This window comes from Copidosoma floridanum, unplaced genomic scaffold, assembly GCF_036245765.1.
Source record: "Copidosoma floridanum isolate Cflo_tuat_1 unplaced genomic scaffold, Cflo_Japanese_pri ptg000017l, whole genome shotgun sequence".
Taxonomy (NCBI): Eukaryota; Metazoa; Arthropoda; class Insecta; order Hymenoptera; family Encyrtidae; genus Copidosoma; species Copidosoma floridanum.
This window is the reverse complement of record NW_028321894.1, coordinates 10893158-10919606: the sequence shown is the minus strand read 5'-3', so window position 1 is coordinate 10919606 and position 26449 is coordinate 10893158. Positions and strand designations below refer to the sequence as shown.

At 32.3% G+C, this 26449-nt stretch overlaps 1 protein-coding gene across 1 annotated transcript in view; it reads left to right on the top strand.

The window, feature by feature from the left end:
- The window catches only part of LOC106639240 (glutamate receptor ionotropic, kainate 2), a 1100929-nt gene that overhangs the window by 665842 nt on the left and 408638 nt on the right, over positions 1–26449 (top strand). The window contains exon 7 of the mRNA XM_089592472.1: positions 26069–26275. Within this exon, the coding sequence (XP_089448598.1) occupies positions 26069–26275 (207 nt within the window). The remainder of the gene's footprint in view (positions 1–26068; positions 26276–26449) is intronic.

Below are 26449 nucleotides of genomic sequence, written 5' to 3'. Positions count from 1 at the left end.
AACTAATGGGAATTGTCTTTTTTATAAAATAAAATGTAATTAAGAAGTATTTCCAGTATTTAATGTAATTTTTAGAATGAAAACTTTATTACCAACTTTTTTTCCCGTAAGTATTTTGCCTTCTACGTTATACTTCAGTAATTTCGTAATTCGCAATCGTGTACGGTGACATAATCTGTCTGATATACTCAAATTTCGAATTAACATTACTATTGTACCTATTTTTTATTCAAGTTCATGAGGTGGCAAGACTTCATGAATGTCGAATCATAGAAGCCTGGTCCCATATTATTAAATCAACTTCCCTTAATTTTTTTTTTTTACTTTCAAATTCTAAAAATACACTCTCAATATTATCTAAGTCTAGAGGTAAACGAAAAGTTCTATGACTGGTTATACCTTTTGGTAGTAATACTAATGCAATTCTTGTCCAAGCCATTGACAAAATATTTTTACCTCTAGAAATAAAGTAATAAATAAGTGTCTTATATAAGTAGGTCTTACTGGATCCACCAGGAACATCTATGAAATGTATTTTTTCATCTTGTTCACAAGTAGTTTTAAGAATTTTTCTTTGATCTTCATTTAAATTTGTGTACATTATATTAAACATTTTTTTACTGAAAGATATTTTTTTAATATTGCAATTATTTATATAGTTGCTAATAGTTGGTGTCGGTAAAATAAAAGACTCACATAATTTACCTTCCGATACCAAAATTTGATTAATATATAGAAGAGCACAATTATTATTATCATTATTGAAGTCTTCCATAAAATATTTTGTATATTCATTCCATATTTTATGTCCTTAAATGTTTTCTGAAATCAAAAACCAAGCAAAAAATTGTCTTAACTGGTATGGAAACATAATTGTTATGGCTTCTTTAAAAATATTGTCGATTCTAGAATCATGTTTTATTAAGCCCATCGCAATTGCAGTATCCCTGAAATTTTTTTATGTTATTTTGTTATGTTTTTTAACGTCTTCAAACGATGTAGCCCTATGTAATTTATGTATTTCTTATAGAATATTCAAATGTTAGGGGGTTGGCGCACAGTGCGCGCAGGGGGGCGTTAGCCCCACTAGTATATATATATATATATATATATATATATATATATGTGTGTGTGTGTGTGTGTGTGTGTGTGTGTGTGTATACATATATACACACACACTAGTTGGGCTCTACCCCCTTGCGGGCTCTGCGTGCCAACCCCTCCTTAATTAGGAAAAGAAAATTAAAATAAATGTGAAAGTAATAATAATGAGATATTCAATGAAATATCACAATTTATTAATGGTTGTTATTCAAGCCAAAGACGCAGCATGGAAACTTCAAGAATTTACTCTCTTTAAAGAAGTCATTCAGTATTCTATTCACGTGCTTACGTCGAACATACACGAAACATTACATTTAAAGAAGGCAAACTTGAGGAATCACTTAAAAATTGGGAAACCTCCCTAATATTATGGTTTCAACTTTATTAAATTGATAAAAGTGCAAAATAAATAAAATACGTAAACATTCCTGAATATTATACATTTAGCAATGAAACAAAACAATATAATAAGCGGTAATGTGTTAAAAAAAATTATACAATTAGCAGATTAAATGTTGTTTCTCCTAAAAATCAGGAAACATTTTATTTACAATTGATATTAAATAAAGTAGCAGGAAAATTTTCTTTTATAGATTTAGGAACTGTTAATTATATCACTTACAGTAAGTATAAGGAAGCAGCTATTCATATGAGATTAGTAGAACACGATTTTGGAAAGTAATATAATTTTTAAAGAAGCATGTAACGTTATGCTGCTTTTCCAACCATGAAAATTTTTCGCATGGCTTATTATGTCTAAGAATTTTTTTGGTAATACTATTTGGAACAAATGCAAAGAATTTTTCATTGGAGATTGTAAAGATGTTACAAAAAAAAGCTCTTTAACATTGAAACGAAATTTTCACATCTGAAAATATGTCTTGTAAAGATTTCAGTTTACTAGAACAAAAAAAAACGATTAAAAAAAAACTGATACTGACAATGCTGAAAAAATATTTTGTTAACATAAATTCCATGAAATTTTTGCACAACACAGTCATAATTAACATCGAATTTTTCAAGAAATAATAAGATTAAAAAAAAAATTTTTTTATCGATGATCCTGGTCGATCTGGAAAAACTTTTTATATCAAACATTAATTTATTATTTTTAATCAATTAAAAAAAATTCTTACAATGGCTTGAACAGGTATTGCTTCTATTCTGTTTTCAAAGAGAATGACCAATCACAGAACTTTCAGACTTTCTTTAGACTTCAGCACTATAGAAAGGGCGTTCTTCCAGTTTGAGCCAGATAAACAAAAATCGAGGAATGTATAAGTAATTGTTTGGGATGAAGCATCTATGATACCAAGAAAAGCAGTAGAAATCATTGATAAGACTTTAAAATATTTATTTGGTAGAAATAAACCTTTTGGAAATATATATTAGTTTGAGGTGGAGATTTTCGTCCAATACGCCTAGGTAATGAAAAACGAAAGCAAAATTATTGTTGTTTAAGAAACCAGAAAATTTTTCAATTTTTTGCCTTTGTTCAATACTTTTTATTTAAAAAATAATATACATTTAATCCATAAAAAATTTTCTCTATTGCTACTGGATATAGGAGAAAGCAAAATTAAAACTTTTAGAATTCCTCAGACATAGAAAACAAACGATATATGTTCTAAAATTTTTAATAATAATGATGATTCTTTTATAAGTAAAGCTATATTATTATTTCACATGAATACACACATTTTTAAATAAAAATATTGAAATAATATGGTAGGAATATTAGTAACGTATTATAGCATTGATGAAGCAATTCACAAAGGAGAAGATAAATCAGACGATAATATTTGTATTAAGTTCCCTACAAAATATTTGAAAAGTATTAAAAAAGATCTTTTTCTACACAAATTGAATTTTAAAATTAACGCTATTGTTATGTTAATACAAAACCTAAACACATCTGGAGGACTTTGCAAATGATACAAGATAACGAATCACAAAATTATTTAAATACAACACTGAAGCTGAAATAATCACAGGTAAAAAAAAAGGAAATTAAAGTCTTTATTCCAAGAATAACACTAAAAACAAGCAATTCATTTTTGCTACCATTAATATTCAACAGAAAACAGTTTTCATTTACCTTTACATTTACTTTAGCATTTTTTATGACCATAAATAAAGTATAGACAAAGTTTTAATGCCGTAGAATTATACCTTAAAAAACTATTATGTTCTCATGGGCACTTATATATTGCATTGTCTAGATGCAAAAACCCAAAAAAAATTTTTATTTAAATTGAATTAGAAAACAAATTTAAACTAAAAATATTGTTTGGAATGAAATTTTAGAGTAACAAAAAAACTGTTCCATGGCTTATTACTATTTTATACTTTCTTGCAAATTCTTTCTTTCATTAAAAAAGCAAATTTTAATACCATCTAGTACCCAGATTTATAAAATCATAAGCAATCCGTTTTATGTACTATGTTTTGAGATACACCATAATGAATAAAAAATTTTATCAGTGTGACAAATGTTACGCAAAATTTCTAAATCAAGAGTGTCTATCATCGCACGAAAAAGTTCACAATAAAAATTTTTTGTATGTGATCTATGTAGCATTACAATATTAGAAAAAAAAAACGAGATGTGTTGCTTAAAGGAATGCCAAAACATTGAAAAAAGTTTTAAGTGTACTAAATGCGCAAAATGTTTTAAAAGCTATTATCACTTGCAGAGACATTTCAAAAGTCAAGCTCTAACTCTTACGACTATATAACATAGGAAGATATATGGTAGTGGAGCATTGCCCCCCTGCGCACTTCACGTGCCAACCCTCTTACTTTAAACTTGGTTAAGAACTTTACTTTTAAATAAATCATATCATGGAGCTTAGGAGAAGTGGATAGTGGCTAAAAAGGGCTAAAATTAATTAACTTGGGAAAAATAAAATGAAAATTAAGATATTTTTTTTTCATTTTCCAACCATTGTGACGAATGGTATAACAACTTTCCATCGCCATTTTACTTTGCACGTGTTTGCTATTGTCATTGGCATTGTAAAAAACCTGGACAGAAACAAAAATATATTAAAAAAAAATATATTTAAATTATAACAGTTACCCACAATATACAAGCAGAAATAATATGTCTGAAGAACATATTTACAAAAGTCTGCATAAGGATAAGACTTTTGTTGATAATTCAATGGTTGCTTTATATGATAAGTTTTTGTTAACAAAGTTAAATGACATCTAAACGTTGAATATTGCGCATCGATACAAAGCATAAAATGTATTTACAACCACATACATAAAGGTAGTGACAGACCATACATTAAAAAGAAAAATCAAACGAACTAAATAAAAAAATATTAGATAAAATTAGTAGTTACGTAGATGCTAGATATGTAATTTCAATGGAAGCAGCTTGGAGACTTCAAGAATATCCAATTCGTGGTAGAAGTCATGCAGTTGTCAATCTAGCTGTTTATCTTAAAAATGAACAAACAATATTGCAATAGAGAGCATTTTGCTGCAGATTTAAAAACATGTGCCTATTGTTCTAGCTGAGGCAACATTACAGTAGAATATAAAAAGCATAAGAACAACAAGCGTATGAAACAGGGAAACTCTTTCAGTGACCAAGTCATAAGTGCGGCTCTGCACGCTTTCTTAGCACTAACGCACTCAGCAGATACGAGCCAAATTATATTAGAACTAATGCTATTAAGTAAAATCCTAAGCTAAAATATGTGCCCTACTCGGACTTTTATTCAGGCATAAAACTTGTGAGTCTGATGAACGATATAAGCTCTCTTAAAAGTTCAATTAAGCCAAATATTTAACCAACCAGCCAGTTTCTAACAAATACTGTCTCAAAAGTTAGTATTGTTGAAATCAATAAGGCTCTCCAAAGTTATAAGCTAAAAGTAAGATATAAAAGAGAAGTTAGTGGCTTTAGAACAAAGTAGATAGTGACGCTAGGCATTATCAGCTTTGGATCTTTGGAGAGTATATTTCAGATCATTTTAAATAATCTAAAATCAACCTTCGAAGAAATTTTTGGAGCGGCTTTTCTCACTTGCAATAAGGTTAGTGCTAATTTAAACGATATTATGAATATCGAAAGGTGATTAAATCTCCCTTAGCTTGAGGTATGAAAAAATGTGATTACCCACTAACACCTTAATAAGTGCGGCTTATGCAACATCCAATAAAAGCTAACGAATCCTTTTGTTGCAAAATTTTAAGTTATCAGTTGGGCAGTTTGAGCACAAGAAACAGATTTTTTTCGGCAACAAATGAATAAATAATTAAAAAAACAAGTTATTTTTAATATGAATGAAAGTATGGCTTGTATTTACCTTTTTAAAAACAGCAGTGATAGTAGTGATAGAAATTACTAATCTTGAACTAAGCAATTAGAATGTTTGATAGATCTTGACGCGCTCAAAGACAGAGTAATAGCTTAAGCCAATATAAAAGTAAACAAAAAAACGTTTACAGTAAACAATGATGTTTTTTTATTAGAAAGGGTTAAAAAGAATAAATTGGGTGTACACTCCCCTCGCCCTCAGAAACTAATAAAAATATAAAGTAAATAAAATATTAAAATTCTGTTGGTAAAGAACATAAAATAGTGCATAAAAATAGGTCACGGCCATTAAAAATGGATCAACAACAAACCTCACGATTTGTATAGTGAGAGCACTAAGTCAGTTGATTTGTTAATATGCTAGGACTTACCTCTTTACATATGCGTTATTTTTTATCGTTTACTTTTTTTTTTTTTTTTTTTAACGAATCTGTCTTATGTGTACCAATACTCTTTGTTCATCATGAATCAAGAATATATAGTCTCTTTCTGAAAAAAACATTATCTGAATAATAAGACGAATTATTATTATTGTCAGAAACAATTTTATTACTTTTTCGGGCGACCGTCACCCCACTTTTTAATTTTCTTGCAAAGTTATAGTTGACTATGCACAAGTTTAATTTTGCACGTGCCAGTTAATGAGAAAGCTCGTTAGCAGTCTTAATATTCTTGAGTTTTTGCTATCTTTAGAGATCCTTGTTCATAACTCAGGTTTGACAATGCTAAAAAAATATCAATACAATTTAAAGTAGTACTTATAAACCTGAGGACGTATGTCTTAAGGCGATAGTGTCACAGTGTGTAGTCAACACGTGTTCTGAAATACATTATGTGATCTGAAACAGACGAGTTAAAAGAAATGTGGCAACGCTGCATGAGACAAAGACCCTGTGTATATCCATGCGTACAAGTATAGAAACGTTTGGAGGTTATGTTGTGCATCAACATTGAGTTGGTAAGGAAATCTCCGTTGCAACATTTTCACGGATCTTCAAATACACACTTTCAATTTGTTATAACTAAACAACGGTAAAGCTATGGGTGCTGTTTTTAAAATATGATGTTCAAAACATACTATTTTACATTATATTTCAATTTTAATCGCATAGTATCAAGTACTCTATCTATGAAGCTCATAAAGCGTGACTAGCTGATGGTAATAACCAGCCAAGATATTGGCCGACTTTGTGTACTAGGAGGTTTTATGGCCAGTTAAAAAAGAACAATCTTTTATTAGCGTTGACATTACAATTGGTTGCTCTTATACTTTACCGTAAACAATCATTAGTATTTCTCGTTTTTTGCAGTCCAACCCTAATAAATAATACACTTATTTCTCATTTATTACAGGGTGCGTGAAGGGACATAACGCAGGGAACAGGTCGTATTATTCTGTCCTACATTACATAATTTCGACTGGGCTTATCAGGCCAAAGAACCCTCGACAGCACTCCTTGTTTACTATACAGGTCGAATGACCTACAAACCTTATCTAACATCGCTGTAGTCCAGCCTGGGCACCGTATGCTCCACTGCCATATAACTCAAGGACACATATGTCCCTGATACGTAGAGTAGCTAGATAATAAATGACAGGTATAGGACCAAGACCACGGGACTATGAAATTTGATGACACACACATATACATGCATTAATGATAAAAGATTCTCAATATTATGAATAAAAAAAAAGTATATTGAATCCAAACTATTAATTAAGCAATAAATAATTTTGTGTGTGTGTGTATGTGTGTGTGTGTAATTAACTTTTAAGTACGTTATAATAACAGTCAGTGGCGAGACCACTGTCCCCCATACAATAATAACTACAATCGGCGTACAACTTCCATGTCCTACACAGCGGGCAGAACTCGTGAGCTAATACATAAGCTTTGCACAATTACTAAGAAGTTGACTTACTTTACTTCCTGACAGCTGCAGAGAATAAAGTCAACGTTAAAAAACGCATCCTAAAGATGTGAGAACTGGTGGGCGTCCCCACCAGCCAAATATTCTTATGAATTGGGTTGGTAGCACCCAGGTGGCTCAATACTCAATCCCGGTAATGATTATCCTCGCTGTTCGGGCTCCTGGTGACACATATATCCAGGCCCGTAAGCTTTTTGCGCCTTCGACCGCTTCCTTACTCTCTTCACACGTCCGGCTTGCTCGCAATCCGAAGCTGGTGTATCTAACTCTCTGCTCTATTTCTGTCCCATCGCGTGCCTTCTACTTTCTACCAAAACTCCTGTGAACCCCAACCTGTGGCGCTGTTATACATTATGGTGATAAAATATTTAAAATAAAAGAGTTGTAAGTTTTAAAGCAATGGACGATTTGTGAATTTTTGTACTCTTATTACTTAATTTTTTTTTTTTTAAGTGAAAGCTTCTTATGGCGCGTTGGGCACTTTTGTGGGTAATCATTTTTAGCCGTTCTCGCGACAGATGAAATTTTACACAGATATACTCCGCGTGTATTCTTATAATATATGTGTACTGTACGCGCTCTTTGCATGGGCATTCGTTCGTGCTCTCGCGACATACGAGATTACATACCTATATGTGTACTCAGAGTGTATAGGTATGCAAGAGCGCTGCATGCTATGCCTGGCTATACGCAGCAGCGTTGGTCTGAGCATTATTCCACACTCAGGGAGCCTGTACATGGGTGTCTGAATGTCTTAAGACTGTAAGCCTAACCTATGGCGGGTGATTCAATTCGAACTGACGTTAACTGAATATTGATATAAATTGTTTTAAACAAGATAATAGGCGTCCTGTTTGTAACAAAACTATGTTACGTGATTGCATTATAATATTGGAAAGATATTTAGACACCAAAACTAAAAAAAATTTTGCTAACGCTGAGTCGTTAAATAGAAAGGTTATGTTGACGAAATTATTGTATTAACATGAATTGTAGAAATTTTTCATTGGATGCCTTAAAGACGTTCTAACCTTATAATGTAATCACGTTACATAGTTTTATCATGAGTAAAGTGTCTATTACCTTGTTTAAATCATTTTATATCGGTATTCAGTTAACATCAGTTTGAATTAAATCAACTGCCATAGGTGTGGCTTACAGGCTCAAGACTGTAAGACGCCCATGTACAGGCACCCTCACAGTTCATGCTTAATCGCACATAGCGCCGCTGCCTGGATCTCACTGCGAACTACTTGGCGCGAGAATTCAAATTCAAAATCGTATGATTTTTTTAGCAGACACTAGGCGCAGAAATTGAAATTCAAAAGAAATCTTTGTATGTATTCGCTAGTTAATGCCTATAAATATTGGATAATGTTGTATGATTACAGACATAAATAGTATACCAAGAATTCTTTCGAATTCAAATTTCCGCGTCTACTGTCTGTTGAAAAAATCATACGATTTTAAATTCAAATTCTCGCACGAAGTAGTTCTCGGTGGGATCCAGTCAGCGGCGCTATGTGCGATCAAGCATGAACTGTGAGCGTGGAATAATGCTCAGACCAACGCTGATACGCAGTCTTTGCATGGGCATTCGTTCGTGCCCTCGTGACAGACGAGATTAAGAGTTTTTTTGTATTTATTTTATAAACGAATTTTAAACGGAAAATTTAATTATTTAAATATTTTATTTGACTTGTATTGCTGCTATGGTATTGTGTTAAAAAAATTGATAAATTTTGTATTTCCTATTTACTAATATTTACTCATTCAAATAAAACCACTTCCTTCGAATATAGTTTCTATATTATTATACTCCATGTTTATTCAAAAACTGCCCACATTGCTTTGATAAACTTGATTTTCTATGTACAATTTCTCATGTCGCGAGCGCACCTAAAAATGCTCACCCAAAAAAGTGCCCAATGCGCCATAAGTTCAAGTTTTCACTTCTGCCTGCACTCCCTGCAGTGCTACTTGTACTTGGTTTTTTTATTAAACACTTGGTCACACTACTAGTTGGTATTTGTTTCAAGGATTCAGAAGAATTAGAAAATACATAGTACCATATAATTAACAATGAATAACAGCCACACTAATGTACATTTTAAAAGTAACTTAAGCTGCACAAGGTGGACGTAGGGTTTGAGAAAAGGGTTTTGAGACTTGGTGAACTAGCAAAATATCTGAACATAGTACAAGCCCGTTCTTACCATCAGTCATTGGTGGAAGTTTTTTGATTAGCTATGTCTCCTTCGGGTGGCCTGCTGTTATGAGTAAGATTCTAGTGAAAGGCCTAGAAGCCATGACATTCAAAAAAAGTAAAGGGCAGAGTGGGTCGATGAATTGAAAATTAATGTTACTTTCTTTCATGTGTTTTATGAGGAAAACGCAGCTCTCTCCCTGTTTGGGCTGTGAGGCTGACTCTTTCTTCGAAGCTTTTACTCGTGGTAAACTGTTAAATGATGAAGAATGAGTCGCAGCCTTTCAGGTTTTAAGATATTACTGGTATAAGTATTGAATTTTGGTACTATTTCAAATTTTTTTTTCAAACGAATTACTACAAACATGTGAAGTTTTAACTTGTCATAACTTACTTTCTCATGTTAACGTACATATCATTGGCTTAAAATTCGTATACAAATTTTGAGAATATTGTGCTATAGCTTTTAGTTCTTGCGTTAATGATACTGCTGGAGTCTTCAGATTATTAGTATTTTTTCTTTAGGAACTTTTGAAATCCTGTTGACTATTACTAAGGCTAAATTTTACGTAATATCCTGAACTATAAGCCTGGTGCTTCTGAATTACACACACGTCATTATATATAGGCTCAAGTCCGCACCTGAAATTTTTATAGATGACGTAAGGCACTTTTCAAGCACATTTAAAATATTTATAGTTAAGAAACTTATTATCTCTACTTGGCAAGCTAACACGACCCTTATTTTTAAGAGCACAATTATGTTAATCCATCTTAAGTTAATTTTCATTTTTGAAAGAATGTAAGCACTGACCGCATCCCAACACTTTTCTTTGTGTTTCGTAAAATGACTTAATATTGATCGTGAGAGGCTCTTAATACAATCATAATGGTTTCTTCGTTGAGAGCACTTTAGGTTTTCTTCTTCTCTTGGTTTTCATTATGGTTAAAGTTTTAACAGTAAGACATATACATTACTATTTTTTTATAAAAGTAATGTAACACAAAGGCACTTAATAATTCTATTATAACCCTACTTCCATACCATATACGAGTTAAGAAAGACAGAATTCTGTTTCTTAAATTTTTGCAGTTGTTTTCAGAAAAGCAGGAACTATGTTCGATTGAATTCAAGTTCTCTGCCACAAGATGAATGACAACTTACTCTATATGAATGTGTAGTTGCTTGTAAAAGAGCAGATAAAACTGGTTTACACAAGCTTTTTTTCAATACTATCTGGTTGTTTGACAAATAAGTCTCCTGTTGTCAGGTTATACTTATGAACTTACAAACTTTTTATTTGTTTAATAGTCTTACCAGAATTTTTCTCTTTGAATTCATTTATCTGATGCAAAATAGATTGTTTGTGTTCAAATAAAACCATTCTTTATGGTTTCTATGAGTTTATCTTAAGACTTTAGCATTTTTAGTGCTAAAATACTTCTGAATAATAATTTCTGCATCATTAATCTGTAAATACACTCTGATGCAAGCCTGTCATCAATGATCAGAGCATTGCATTGTTCTGGAGCACCCTTAACTTTAAATACAAAATTAACTGTTGCTTCGTCGAGAAAAAAAGCAATATTCGTGTGTCTATAGTTGATCCTCACATTAGTTCCTGTACGATTTTCAAATGCTAACACTAAATCTTCAATGTAACCTTTATCTATCCAAGTGTAAGAGAAAATGAGTTTTGTAGAAAATCTACTATTCAAATAGTAAGTACAAAGTCGGGTGAACTCTGTTCAGTGAGCTTCAAGCACAGCTTACCTGATATTCACACGACGTTTACATAATATTCAGCTTATCTTTATCAATTGCACGTTAGGTAAGAATCTGCTAAAAATCAGTTAAAAATTATGAGCATATTAAGTAAATATTAAATAAATATCATGCCAAAATATTATGTGATTATCAACAGACTATCATCTGACATTTAGCAACCAAGAACTTCTCTCTGTTAGATCACGATTTCTTTTGCTTAGTAGTTATACCTACTTCTTATAGAGTTAACCACGTTAGTGGCCATCTAATATTAAACTATCTTGCCAGAAAAAACATTTTTACTACTACTTCTGGCAATGATTTATCGACTAAAGAACTGTATAAAAATGGTCACTATTGAACAAAGTCAGCCATTTACTGGCAGACGTCACGAGCGTAATTGTTCGTTGCAAGGCTGGGAACCCTGGTGACTGACAATTCTGAGGCTTGAAATGAGCGCACTTAACAGTTGAATCTATAAGGGAAAAGTAAGCTGTAGCAAATGGAACAGTTTTCAACGGGCAACCATTACAAACCAATACCTCTACCTTAGATCACTAAAATGACTGAGCTCTACAAAAAAAAGGGTGCCTTAGACACCAAAATCTCCAGCTTAATACCAAAAGACGTTGGAAAAGAGATTTACAACAAGCTCTAACGCTTTAAGGTATGTAATTTTCCACCCGATTAGTCTGGTGTTATAGCAGTAGGCCAAAGCAGACTATCCTAAGATATCCAGGCAGTCGTGATTGCTAGAAACGTCAGTCAACGAAGTGATCAGAACCAATCGTTTTTAGAGCCTTCAGACGTCAAACTACCTTGCCAAGAAATATATAACAACGTAACAAAGGAAGCTAAAAATAGTCATAATAGAGTTCACAAAAGTTTCAAATGTACCTACAGCTGAAAGTGGTCGAATTGGCTGGAAAACTTTAAATGCTTTAAACGTATACAATCTTTGTCATCAAGAAACTGAGGAAGAACTTTTATTGAGATCGACACAGTAGCGTTAAAATCGACAAATAAATAATTTATTACGTAAAAAAATTGCTTTCCGTTATAACCCTAACACAAATCACTTAAATCTTCTAGATTTTTGAGTAGGTAAAATAAGATGTATTTTTATTTATTGTGATGATAAATAAATAGAGAGTAAACTCTATGACCTTATTGCTCTGGTAACAAAAATTTAAGACTGAAAAATTTTTTGGAATGTATATTTTTGTCAGATTTGAATTCTGAAAGTGTTAACGAATCGTACATTTTACTGATTATTACGTGAAAAAGTGAAAGTTAACATCTCTCTATGGCCAATAATTATTTTATGACGTTAGGAATGCAAGGTACTTTTCAGGATCATTACATTTTCTTTACTTTTTACAGCTTATTATTAAACCAAATAAACTTCATGGATTTGCAACATAAATCTTATTAATAAAAAGTTTTCTGTTCTTAGAAATTTAAAAAAACATTCTTTAATTTTTTACTTTAAACGTTTCTTATTACATTTTAACACACTACAGTATTCCATTTAGTGAGTCTTGAACAAAGCTAAGAAGAGGGGGCTGCTCTTAAATTATATAATTGATATGCAAGTCCTTAAACAGCTTGTGAACGATTAAATTTTCATGGACTTTGCTACACTACAATCTCATTCAGACGGTTATCGTATAATATTTCTCTACAAAGAGCTGTTTCAATGATAATAACTCTATAACAAATACAGAAAACACCACTCACAGTTGGAACGCTATTCTTAGGGCTTATCATGGAAATCAGGATATCATTCTTACAATACTACAAAAACAAATCTTCAAGAGTACCCTTACAGTGGTAGAAATGTGCATGTATTTGATTATTCGGGGGATTAATGGTACGGGGGATTAAAATTTGAAGCTCATGTCTATTTGTTATGGGCTATCCTATGGCTGATAAAATAGAACTGGCCATAATTAATCCAGATCATAGTCAGATGTATACATACGGCTGTGCCTATCATATTCTTGAATAGTACAAAATATTCTTATGAAATTTACCTTTGTCCATGGAATAGAAGTTACCACTACTTCTTGTGATAAATTATTCTATTTAAGACTTATGTCATGGTTTTTACCTTATGAATGCCATCTAGCAGCCAAACAGGATAATTTAAATGATAATCCTGATTTTTTTGGCTTTTTTTTATTGTGACAGATAAGCTTCCATAATCATACCTCAAGATAAGAGCGTTTGGCTTAAGATTTTATTAAGCATGCTACTAAATCAACATATTGAAGAACGTAAAAATTTTTGCTAGACCACTAAGTGCACATTTTAGTATAATCAGTAGTAAGGATATATTTCAGTCACCTTATAAGATGTTTTTAAGCTTATTTTTCAGTTATTTGTAAGTCATTATGATGTTGTTATTCAGTTATTTTCATGACAAAACAAAAATGTAATAACGTTATTCTAAGGTTTACTTTAAAATATTGTACGTTACACTTATAACTGGTTTGTCACACTGTATAAGACTTAAGACATCACCGTCTATTTATGCTTAGATATGGGTACTATATTAACAGCTAAACTAGTACTATTTTGGGTAGCCTCGTAGCAACAAGATATGGGTTGGCTCAGTACCCAAGTAACACTGTACTTCACCTTAATCCGTTGTTCTACCTAAGACTCTGAAAGCGTGAAGGGGGTACCCTGTCCAGTTCGTCCCAAGTGCTAAGGCGTGTTCGATTATTTGACTTCACATGTGACATATATATGTACAGTACTATATATATACAATATGATATATATATATATATATATATATATATATATATATATATATATATATATGTCATATTGTTGACAAGCCTAGCACAGCAGCCGACACGGTATCTAACTGCAGGATGCTGGTACAAGTGATGCAAATTAATGGTCTGGATTCTGGATGATTACGATGCACATACAAATGATAGAGATGTGCTTTGAATATCGATAAGTGTTATCAGATTAGATTGCAGATTTAGGTGCATAGCATATATGCTTAAAAATATATCAATTTATGTATAAAACGTAAAAAAATTGCCATGCCTAACAATGATCTGATTAACATTGTCTTTTCAAAATATATTGAAGCTATAGGAAAAATTGCTAACTAATAAATCTACATGTATATATTTATTGTTAATGATATAGTTTCTCAGAACAGTGTGTACTCATCAGTGAGAAAGAGTAAATGACCATTCATCACTTGAGTCAAGCTGAGAAAAAAACTGTATGCTGTTGCTAGTGCAAACATAATATTGATGTAGTTTTTATTGTAAACTTATGAATAAAACTCTTACAATACTATTTTTTTCTGCTTCTTAGAAATGTTACTAAGTATTACTTTTCTTGATAATAGATGGAAAAAAAAATAATTCTTGAAAACTTTTTTTTTTTTTTTTTTCGAAATTCTTAGCAGTCAGCTATGTTCTAGCTATTTTTTAGACATTTTTATAGCTACAGTATGGGTGGTTTAGCTATAAGAATAGGTCAAAATGCAGCTAATTCTTATAGCTAACAAATTTTGACTGAGTACGATTAGTTTAAGCTACAAAGAACGCTATTGAGGAAGAATTAGGTTTCAGTTAGGTACTAATCAATGAATTTGATTATAAATTAAGTGTCCATAAAACTTGTTCCAGGGCAGGAAAAAAAAGTTTTCGTAGTACGTACGTAATACGATATGTAATGTTTTACAGACGGATGAGCGTACTTCGGATGCAGAATTTTCAGAAAAAACACATCACACATAGGTACGTAACGAGGTGGTCCGTAAAAACCCAGTCTAGAATTACTTTGCTGGCCAGAACTGTCGCTTACCTGAACTTCTACAACCTTAAATCTTATCAAGAGTATCCACTTAAATCTAATGAAATCTTATCACTTGAACCTTAGCAGAGTAGATGATTGGAGCTGTACCGGAATCCAATTGTCTTTGACTATAGGGTAGGAGATCGCAGATACGTGTAGGGTAATTTGTATGATTATCATACCATACAGTAATTATATATAAGACAAGGATATATTTAAGTAGTTAAATATTTATTATTGTTTAATATCATAAAAATATTTACATGAGAGAAAAAAACTTTAGTCATTAAGCGATTTTTCAAATTCGAAGTCTACTCCGAAGGCCTCCATATTTTCAAAATCAATAAAATTTTTTAAAATTTTCCATGTCAAATCGATATTTGGTTTGATTGCATCACTTTTCCAACTTTTTATTACTTCCCATGTACTTAACAGCTGTTTGGAAGTTTTTTTGCGTTCCACTTCTACCATTTGAATTAAAGATTTTATTAAATTATCAATAGGATGAACTTGTCTTGGGCAACGAATTCTATATAATGACGGGTATTTAGAAAAAATTCCGTCCATCACTTTAATACAAACGTATTATCATCATCCTTGATTACACTAATTGCTGACTTAGTGGGGGTTTCACAAATTTTATTTATAATTTCCACGGTTTTTTCGTGGTTTTCGTAGTCCCACAGACGTACGCAGCCATGTCCTCCTTTGTCCGTAATATAAAAGAGATAGTATACCTCATATCCCTCTCCCAAGTCAAACCATTGGATACGGTATGCCACACTAAAGCCGCACTCACTTAATTAAAAAAATTTCAGAGCTATCCTTGCTTTTGTGACAAGCTCGTTTTCAGGATCATCGTCTGTCGTGATGTGCATGCTGTGCACAAATTTTTGTGTTACAAGTACACGGTGTACTAAATCGATTCTGCCAATAAAAAATTTTTGCTGATATACTTGCCAATTATACTTTAGTTAAAATCGTTATAAAAAAAAATTTTTACTCTTTAGTATTCATATTGTTTTATAAACACAGAAGATTAAGACAATTCTGATGATCCCAGTAAACTAAATGACGTTGTAATTAAAGAGAGTCTGATAGCGAGATGTTTCGCTACGAACGCAAGCACGACTACTGCGTCTTATACCTATGAAGATTTGGCTATACCTTGTGAACAAGGCTTACTGTGATCACAATGCGAAGTATACCTTTATGCATCGCGATAATTTGGCCTATTGTTTTTGCTATACTGAGCGTTTTTTTTTTCATGTGTATTTCTTTGTCTTCTTTTTCTGGATGATATTAAATTCAGTTGTGATTTTTACGTCATCAAAATGAATGGCTCCAATGGACCAGTCCTTAAAGATGATCACGTTCATCATTCCGTTAATTCTTACAAGAATACGCAGTAAGTATTTCAAAATGCAGATTAAAAAATGCACTAAGTTGTTCTTGAAAGCTTAGGAATGCCACTAAAAGTGATTGATAACAATGAAAATTTCAGCTATATAATAAAGTTGTGCCAGATGAGCTGCTAGACCATGCTGAAGAGCTTTTGCACCATTTTATGACAGCAGCTATGGTGGCTGGAATGGGATTGACTGTGAGGAAATCATGGACCAATTTAACTGTTTAGGTCATCCTCTGTATTAATTGGGATATAATAATCTTCTCGTTATCTGCAGATGACAACGTACGATGGATGTGCATACATACTTACGACAGATAAGCTATATGGATAGTGTGCCAAAGCAGACTTTTCATTTATAAACATCCACATGATGTTGGCTCATCAGGGGCCCAGTTTGAAGACATCTACGGCCTTGCATGACCTTACAACTCGAAGTGGTTTGGCTCAGATGGCGATTCGACGCTAGTCTCTATCATCATGCTCTCATCGAAGTTGTTTTTCTGCTTGCTGTTAAGTATCGAGTTAACAAGCCCAACAGCGAACTTGCCAGCTCTGTCGGAGTTATTGAGTATACCTTCCTCCGTACAGCCTTAAGCTCATCTTCTATCCCCTCGTTCATCAGCCCATTCATCTCAGCAATTTCTAGCTTATTGACTATCTGAAGCACCTGCTTTTTTATTCTCCTTTCTTTGCACTCCTCTATCAGATTATTTATAATCGCATGCCTATATGGCCTTCGATGCGAGTTAGATTGTCCTGGTCAGAGACTTGCTGAACTTTGGTTCGGATATAAGTTAAGACGGTGTATAATCATTTAGTTAGATATTATAAAGTTACTTCCAGCAAAAACGCTTTAGCTGCGTCCATCTTTTCCGAATAACGGAGTGCTACTCGTGTCAGGCACTACTTCGATAAGAATCAACATTTTTTATGCAAGGACCACGAGCCGATGCAGATCCGCCTGCCGCATGGCAACCTGCTACAGTCTTTTCTTCTACGCTTCCTTTACTTAGCGCTTCTTAAAAATCGCAGGTATATCAAAAGAAGGCTGTTCTTTCCCTTGTTAGGGATATGCTAAAAGAAAATCTTTTCCTACCATTGCATAGCACCAAGACAGCAAGCACTTGCGTGAAGCCCTCAGCGATTGGCGGGTCGAGTTGTTGATACTTCGAGTTATTGTTGAGCTGTTAATGATATCGTATAATGGTTTTACCATTTTTGTTTATATAATGTGTTTGAAGCTTTTTTTTGTTGTTTGTTTTTTTAGGAATGTTGAAGGTGCTGAACTATGTCCTTTTAACAAAATCGAAGACTCCATGTACAGACATAGAGCTGATGAAATAAAAAAATATTTCAACGTTGGTAAACTGACAAGTACAAGTACCATAAGCAATCTTGGCGAAAGCTTGATAAAAGATGAATCTGCAATGACATATGCTTTCCGCGAAAAAGCTTGTAAAATTAAAACCTTTATTATAAAAGCAGATGGAGCTACACATCCTCTCTGGTATGACCCAAGCCTCCTTGAAGAGTTCACAGATACAAGGATTTTCATTGAGGGAACCTTTGCGGCCGTACCTAGATTGAAAGTTGATTATAATAAAGTCCAACTTTTCACTATAATGGCAGACAGTAATGGGACGGTGCATTCTTATTATTATGTATAACTGCATTATATGTGGCATACAGTGCCATTTTGAGATGTATTTATAAGCAATAAATTTACGAATACACAAATAAACATGTTAATTTAGTACAATTTATCACACATGATTTATAGATTGTACCTGTAGCGTGGACACTGATGAAAAATAAGACAACTACGTCCAATGTTGCAGTATTGAAGCATATTCGTGAAGTTTTTCCTAGATTGAGACCGTTCGAAATAATTTCCGACTTCGAGACCGCAATAAAAAATGCCTTTAACGAGGTATTCCCCGGTGTACGTCAAATCGGCTGTATGTTCCATTCAGCTCAAGTAAGTGGAAAGCCTATTCGAATATGTGTGTGGTTGTGAAAGTTATTGTAAACGTGTACAATTTATTTATCGCATGGTATGGATAGTTCAACGTATGAGAAAGTCTTTCATTTTTTATTTATCAAGGTACCAAAAAATTACTACAATTTCTACTAAATTAAAGAGCTCCTCAAACTAAAAAAATTAAGTTCTAAGCGTAAGCTTCCACTACTATTTTAGAACATTGAAGATAGTTAACGTAACAAGTCACAATTCCTCTAACTCAATATTTTTAGTACGTTTGACGCTAACGTGTTTTTTGGACGTTAAAACATTAAATCAATCTGTATTTTAATGACTTCATTTTTGTGTATAAAGAAGACTTTACATTTTTTTTTTTTTTTTGAGAAAAGCTATAAAGAAAAGAGTAAAAATCGTCGTCAAATAGTTTTTAAAATTTGTTATAAAAGATCAAATTAGCAATAAAAAATATTTGGCAAGATCCGAGTTGCATGTTCATGATAATTTTTTTATAAACCAAGATTTCTAGAGTGTGAATAAAAATTATTTCATAGGTCTGTTTTCATAATTACATGCAGCACTTTTTTACCTCGTAACGTAAAAAATGAATTGAGATTTTCCAATGTATGTATATAATTATAATTAATAAAATATTTTGTACAATGTTGTAGGCTATTTATAAACATGCAAGAAACGAAGGAGTGGCTTTGTCAGGGGACCAACAAAGATTGAATCCTGAAAAACACAGACTGATCAAAATGCTGATCGCACTGGCGTTATTGCCAATGTTTTTGATGGATGAGGGTTTCCAGTTCATTGATACTGGACGTTTGAAATGATTCCCTACAGACGTTAAATTAAAAAAATTTTTTGACTATTTTTCCAGCCAATGGATGACGCAAAAGCAAAATATTTGCGTCTACAGGCAACAATTCAGAACGAATAATATCATTGAAGCCTAGCACCATTGGCTGATAAAAATGACAGGCAAAAAAGGCACTGTAACTGAGTTTCTGTCAGGTCTCCTCAAGGTCAATTGTCAAGCGCGCGTAAAGTAACAGCAGTCATTTTACTTTAAAGTTGATGATATTCGATCTCAAAGTCCTGCTACAAAAGAAAAAAATACAAAAATTGAATCAGTATGGGATAAGATTGATAAAGGTGCAATGACAGTTTAATTATTTATTGAGGAAATGTCTCACTTTTCTGAGTATGATGAATTCTTTTTAAAGGGTACGTATGTTTAGAAATATTTTGTTAGTAGAATTTTCGTAGGTAAATACAAATTATTTAGTAATTATACAAACTCAATGCACAACCCTTTAATTGCATGGTAATCTTCTTTCAGCAGACAAAGAAGTAACTGTAGACAAAGGCGCAATCCACTTTATACGAGAGGAATAGAACATTACAGACGGTTACGTCTTTGAAAAAGTAGGAGAAGAGTGGATCCTCACAACATGTTTGAAACGTGAAGACACACCAAGTGAGGTATTGCAAAAAGAATCCGAGATTGGTTTTAGTAGCATCTGGATGTAGAATATGTAATTTGAAAAACTTATAATATAATACTTATTACCACTTTAATAATCAAGGAATATCATAGACTACATTGTACAATTTTTTAAAAAAAGCAGTAAATTGAAAGTTACCGATTGTAGTTTTAATCAAATCTACGTAAGTACGTTAAAACTTAGCTATCACACGATATCAACGCAATTTTTCCTAAGGCTTCAACATATTTTGAAAAGACAATGTTAATTAGATCATTGTTAGGCATGGCAATCTTTTTACGTTTCATACATAAATTGATATATTTTTAAGCATATATGCTATGCACCTAAATCCGCAATCTCATCTGATAACACTTATTGATATTCGAAGCACATCTCTATCATCTGTATATGCATCTTAAACATCCAGAATCCAGAACATTAATTTGCATCACTTGCACCAGCATCCTGCAGTTAAATACCGTGTCGGCTGCTGTGCTGGGCTTGTCAACAATATGGCATATATATAGTAATGTACATATATATGTCACATGTTAGGTCAAATAATCAAACACGCCTTAGCACTTGGGAGGAACTGGACAGGGTACCCCCTCCACGCTTTCAGAGTCTTAGGTGGAACAACGGATTTAGGTGAACTACAGTGTTACCAGTACCCATGTAGATGGAGAGAGCTTTAGATCCTTATAGACGATTAAGCTCTGGGGCACAGTAGAGTAACAGAGTAGGCACAGTATGAAGGAAGTAAGTAGGAGGAAAAGAATTTAGTCTGCTGCTGGATACTACTAAGGAAAGACGTGTCTGTCTACGACTTTGAGCATTGTCTAGGTCTCTTAGCTCTTTTACCACCACTTTTAAAATAAAAGCAGGGTAATGAGGTGGATAGCAAGGATCAAAAAGAAAGAACAGAGCATAGAAAGTAGAGCACTACTAGAATTAAAAAAAATTGGAAGAGAAAATGGTGTGCTAATATCTGCACAAGGTCAGGCCCATGATCGCACCAGCCTTTGGAATCTGGTACTGCGCTGGTACCCTAAAGTTTAATTAGGGTACAAGCCGCACACGTTTTAAATCAGCACAGAAGTATGATGGCAGAGCAGGTGAACACAAGAGTGAAACAACGTAGGGCTTACTAATTTGGCAGCCATACGGACAATGGCAGAACAAGAACATGGGAATATATGAAAGCCATGAGCACCATAGGCTTAGCTTGTGCTCATAACCACGTGAAAAAAAGAATACGAGTGACAGGGAGGAACTTTGTTTGCTTTGGTAAATATGTTTAAGAACGCACCTTACAACCAGCTATTAAATCATGGAGTCCTAGCTTTGCCTCCGTATCGCTGTAGCTCTGATGCTAGGGATAGTCTTAGAGTGAGGGCAGTGGAGAGGTTGGCCTTGTTATTCTATAGGTTGAGTGGCTCTGTTCTAATGAGGCTATGAGGCTTGGGCCCATGGTTAGTTGCTAACTGTAGACTTTATTTAATGACTAAGTAACAATTAGTATAGTAATACTCAAATGAGTGGTCCTAATTTTGTTTATCTACTACATGATAACATGATGAATGAGTTCAACAAATTCTTTCTCTTAGTGTAATTGCGGTGTAGAATTGACGACTAATATATGTTGATGTCATGAAAACTTAGGAATTAAGGTCCAACACGTAGTTGTAAAGGTCACCTACCTGTCAGAAGGTGGGTTGATTACCTAGTTCAAAATTAGGTAACTTTAATCGTCGATTTAATCAGTAAAAGAAAAACAAAAGAAACTTTGTATTTCTGTCCAATAGTCTTAGAATATCTGCAATTTATACAGCAATTTTTCAAGTTTATAACTTCATTTAGCAATGAAATTTCGAACACAAAAATATAATTAAACTTTCGTACCTTCTTAACTAGAATTATCGGTCATCAATTATAATGTATACATTCAAAAAACTAACTGAATTTAATTGCTTTATCAAACAAACTTTTGATTGTTATAAGATTTAACAAGTAACAGTTACTAACAAGGAACTTGCAATAACTTGAACAAAGAAAGGTTATTTTAATATGAGCGCACACAAAAGTGAAAGTTATATGAAATATGTATGCAAGAATGAACAATATGTTAAAATAAGAAGATTACTATAAAATTTATATAGGACATTAAGTACATTTAACGCCACTAATTTTTCATAAATGATCAAATTCTGAAATTTTTTAATTTAAGTTCTCTCATTTTTTTAAAATAAATGCTCCTGTGATAAAACCACTAGGTTACACAAGGTGACAATAGTTTAATTGATTTCTTGGTAGATTTCACTCATTTAGATCTCTAAAGGTTCGTTAGCACAACCTACAATGGCTCTCTCAGATTATTTTTACCCTAAATAAGCATTTTCTATCTACTATAGGAACTCCACCACTATAGGGTATACACAGAAGTATCGATCTTCCAGTAAGAAACGTAAAAGTTTTTTACATTATTTATATTTAGACTCCAAAATTATGGTGACTCCCTTGGCTTGTCTGCTTGACTTTCTTTGACGCTCGATCGCCCTTGTCCAGGTAGTGCTGTTTAAGAGTCCTAAATGAAAGGGGACTGGTGACGTCGTCAGGATCTCTCTTGCTTCTATGTCTCTTTACTAAATAACACCGCTGAACGGATCCTAGCCTAAGAAGGGACTGCTCTTTTGAAATCATTTAAACTCTTTTGTTCTCTTGATCTTTTATTTGTGTAAGAGGTTTTTTTTTTGCGTAAAAGCGCTCTAGCTGTTACTTAGCATACCATGCGCTAGGTACCCTCGTGATTTTATGTGCAAAGGTATAACGGGTATAAAAAAAAACTTATAAAATATATTATAATAGAATATATATGTCTAAATAAATCACTTCATTTAAAATATGTACTCCTTCATGAATAAGTAATAAAAAGTGTATGCTGAATAATTTTTAAGCATTTTCTTGCAACTGAAATACTACTCTTACACACTCGTTATTTTATAATTAACAATCCATAATTTCTCTTTTGCAGTGAAACATTTTTAATTTTTCCTAATCATTCAAACCGTGCTTGTTATGCTAAGTTTAATTCAGAAAAATAGGCAAGAAAAAATGTAACATTACAAAAAAAGCTTAGAAAAATCTTTATAAAACAAGAGAACAAGAAAGACCTATGACTACTCTCCTCCATGCACTGCCTCTGCTCGCCACTCTTTGTGCACTGGTGATACCTCTTTCTTCCTTTCTTATTTTTTTTTATACACTTTACCACTGCATAAGACTAAGGTAAAGTGCCCAATACTTAAACAGATTCCTCGAAACTAATTTTAACGCTTATGTTTCGAAGTTAATGTGAAATACTTACATACTTTTTAAATACCAACTTGTAATTGGGATGCCTTAGGGTTATATAACACACGTAAAATGTTGTAAAACAGCTTTTAAATAATAGTTATCGTACATTTGTAAAGATGTCAACTTATCGGAGTAGTTAGACAATTATTCTCGACTGTCATAGTAGTTGGACAACCTTGAAAATCAAAAGTTGGACAATGCTGCAATACTTGGACAAGTTGGAAAGCAGTTCTTAGATTATACTAACTTAAACGATTTTACAGTTGTATAAATCATAAGGTGCCAGTACTTATTGAAAATCTCTTCAATTGCAAATGAATTATCCAACTCAAATAAGGTGTCACCTCGGTTCTCACTCAGTTTTTTCAATTGTTCTATCAGTGAGATAGTGTAAAACCAATCATACTGATTTTTTTAGTTTGGTTATTTAAGATTTTTTTTTAGTAACATCATAATATTTCTTATTTCTCATTTTTGTTTTTGTTGTATGAACTCCACTTTTGTTCTGTTCCGTTCTTTGACTCTTTTTTTAAAACACTTTTTCTCTTTTCAGAGCCCATACTTTATCTGTATGTACAAGAGTTCCACGTTTGTCCAACTACTACGAAATCGTGAGGTGTACTTGGACAGCTAATTTTAAATTTTAAAAAACTTTTTTGTTCCCGATTACATCAGAAATATTGTTAATTAATGTAAAAGTTGTAAAACAATACTATACATTATGCATACCAATGCATTGAATAAATTTTAACGAGCATTACCAATTATGAAAATCTTAGAAAACAGAGAAAAATTATCGCACTCTTATGGTGCCTGAGGTAAAATTTAGAATCATTCGCTTCTATTAATTTTTTTTAAAATTTATTAAGAAATTCAAGTATATAATCAATAATAATCATAGAGCTACTAATCTATTACGTTTTTTAAAATATCTCAGTTTTATTTGCTACAATGGCTGATTTTTCACTGCCCCAGTATCGGTTTGAATTTTAGTTTTGTCCAAGTATTGGGCATCATACCTTATATTATACACTAACACCTTTTCCCTTTTTGCTTGCTTACCATACAAGTACTCCATAGCAGCTGTTGCTTGTATATATCCTACTGCCTAAGTGTGTATGTACATACTTGGATAATCCACGCAGTACGAAGTCAGTAGAAAATGTATACTTGTTTGAGCTATAGTATACATATGTGTATATATTCCTTTATCGTCTGTACGTAACACCATAAATTCAATACAATGAAATTATACAATAAGTTTATTAAAATATTACGGTAAAATAAACAGCAGAATAAAAAAATAATTATAATTATTTCGAGTCAGCTTCAAAATTTCTCTAGTACAACATAACTCCAAAAAATAAAAATAAAGTCTAAAAAAGAAAGTTTTATGGGCACAACATAACAATTTTTACAGGATTTTTAAAGAAAAACAGAATTATTGAGGTACACATAGAAATAGATCTTAGTCATTTTTCTAACATAAGCTTAATATATATTATTAAATGCAATAGCTTTATAATATTATTCTTGTTAATTATAAAACACGAGAGTATTCTTAAGAAATTACTATATGCTCTTTGTATTTATTTCAAAATTGTTTTATGGAAAAAAAGACTTAAAATAACACTCATCAAGACACTATACGAAATATTTTGAGCAAAATTATTTATTTTTTTGTATCTGTAATAATTACATAGTACCCATGCTTTGATGCGCATTTTTTTCCATGCCATGCAAGTTTATAAAAGATTCACCAAGTATAAACTTTAACCGTAGATTAAACTTTCTTGGCATACGGAAAAGTTCGTATGCATGTATGAGTGCAATATAGTTTACCAACTTTCACTTGCAATTAAATAATTTTTCTCAAAATATTGAGTATTTTGCATTATCTTACAATATTTCTATACATTAATGGTCCATTAGTTTTAGTAGAGAAGATCCATTGACTAACTAAAAGAAATATTGCAACATCTTAAGAAAAAAAAAAAATATTAGTTAAAATAATAACTTGTTATCTATAGCTACCAAAATATTACTCACATAATTTTTATATATGGTGCTTACGTGTATACGATTTTATGAATGTTAGTGATTAATTGCACCATCTCTCCATATACGCAGGGGACTTCGTTTAAAACGCGTCTCTCGCAACATGATCCATTGGTTTATTATTAATATACGTAATGCCACGATGTGAGTCAACTTTTAGTCCCTATTTTAAATTTGTTTCAGACAAACTGATTACACCTAAAAAGTTAACTTATGAAACTTATTAATATTATGTTGAAGTACAAAGTAATACTTTCGAAAGAAAAACAATTTTATTTTTGTAATTCCTAATATGCAGGAATAATAAGTATATTACTGAATTACAATATTTCTCTTATTGCATAGATCATAATGATTATGAAATAGTATGAGACACTGAAGGGTAATTGATGTATGATTATTAAAAAAAGTAAGCTTATTTTGATTGTATGACTTGTATGTAAGAAAATAAAATAATAGCTGCATACAAAAGCCGTGTATAACACTGATTTCTATTAAAACAAAATTTTCTGCCACAAAAGTTACATTTTTTCCAAACACCAAACAAGAAAGTGATTTTACCCTCACATTATTTGTTTTAATATATTACAGACAAAACCTTATGGTATGTTAAAAGAAACAGTATCAAAAATGTCTGGCAACGATCAGTATGAAGGATTTGCAGTTGATATTATATACGAAATAAGTAAAATGCTAGGATTCAACTACACATTTTCTGTACAAGCAGATAATGTTTATGGATCATTAAATCAGAAAACAGGGCAATGGAATGGAATGTTGAGAAAAGTCATTGATAATGTAAGTATTTCAAAAAATATTGTAGTTTTGTGATAAGGACAAGTGCAAATACAGTCAGTCATAGTATACAACACCTTTATGCAACTGGAAAACTTTAATAATAATGATAGCCACCTTTGGTTTTTGAGCCTGATCCTGATTTTAGTTTTCCCCTCCTGTTTTTGAACTGCCTTC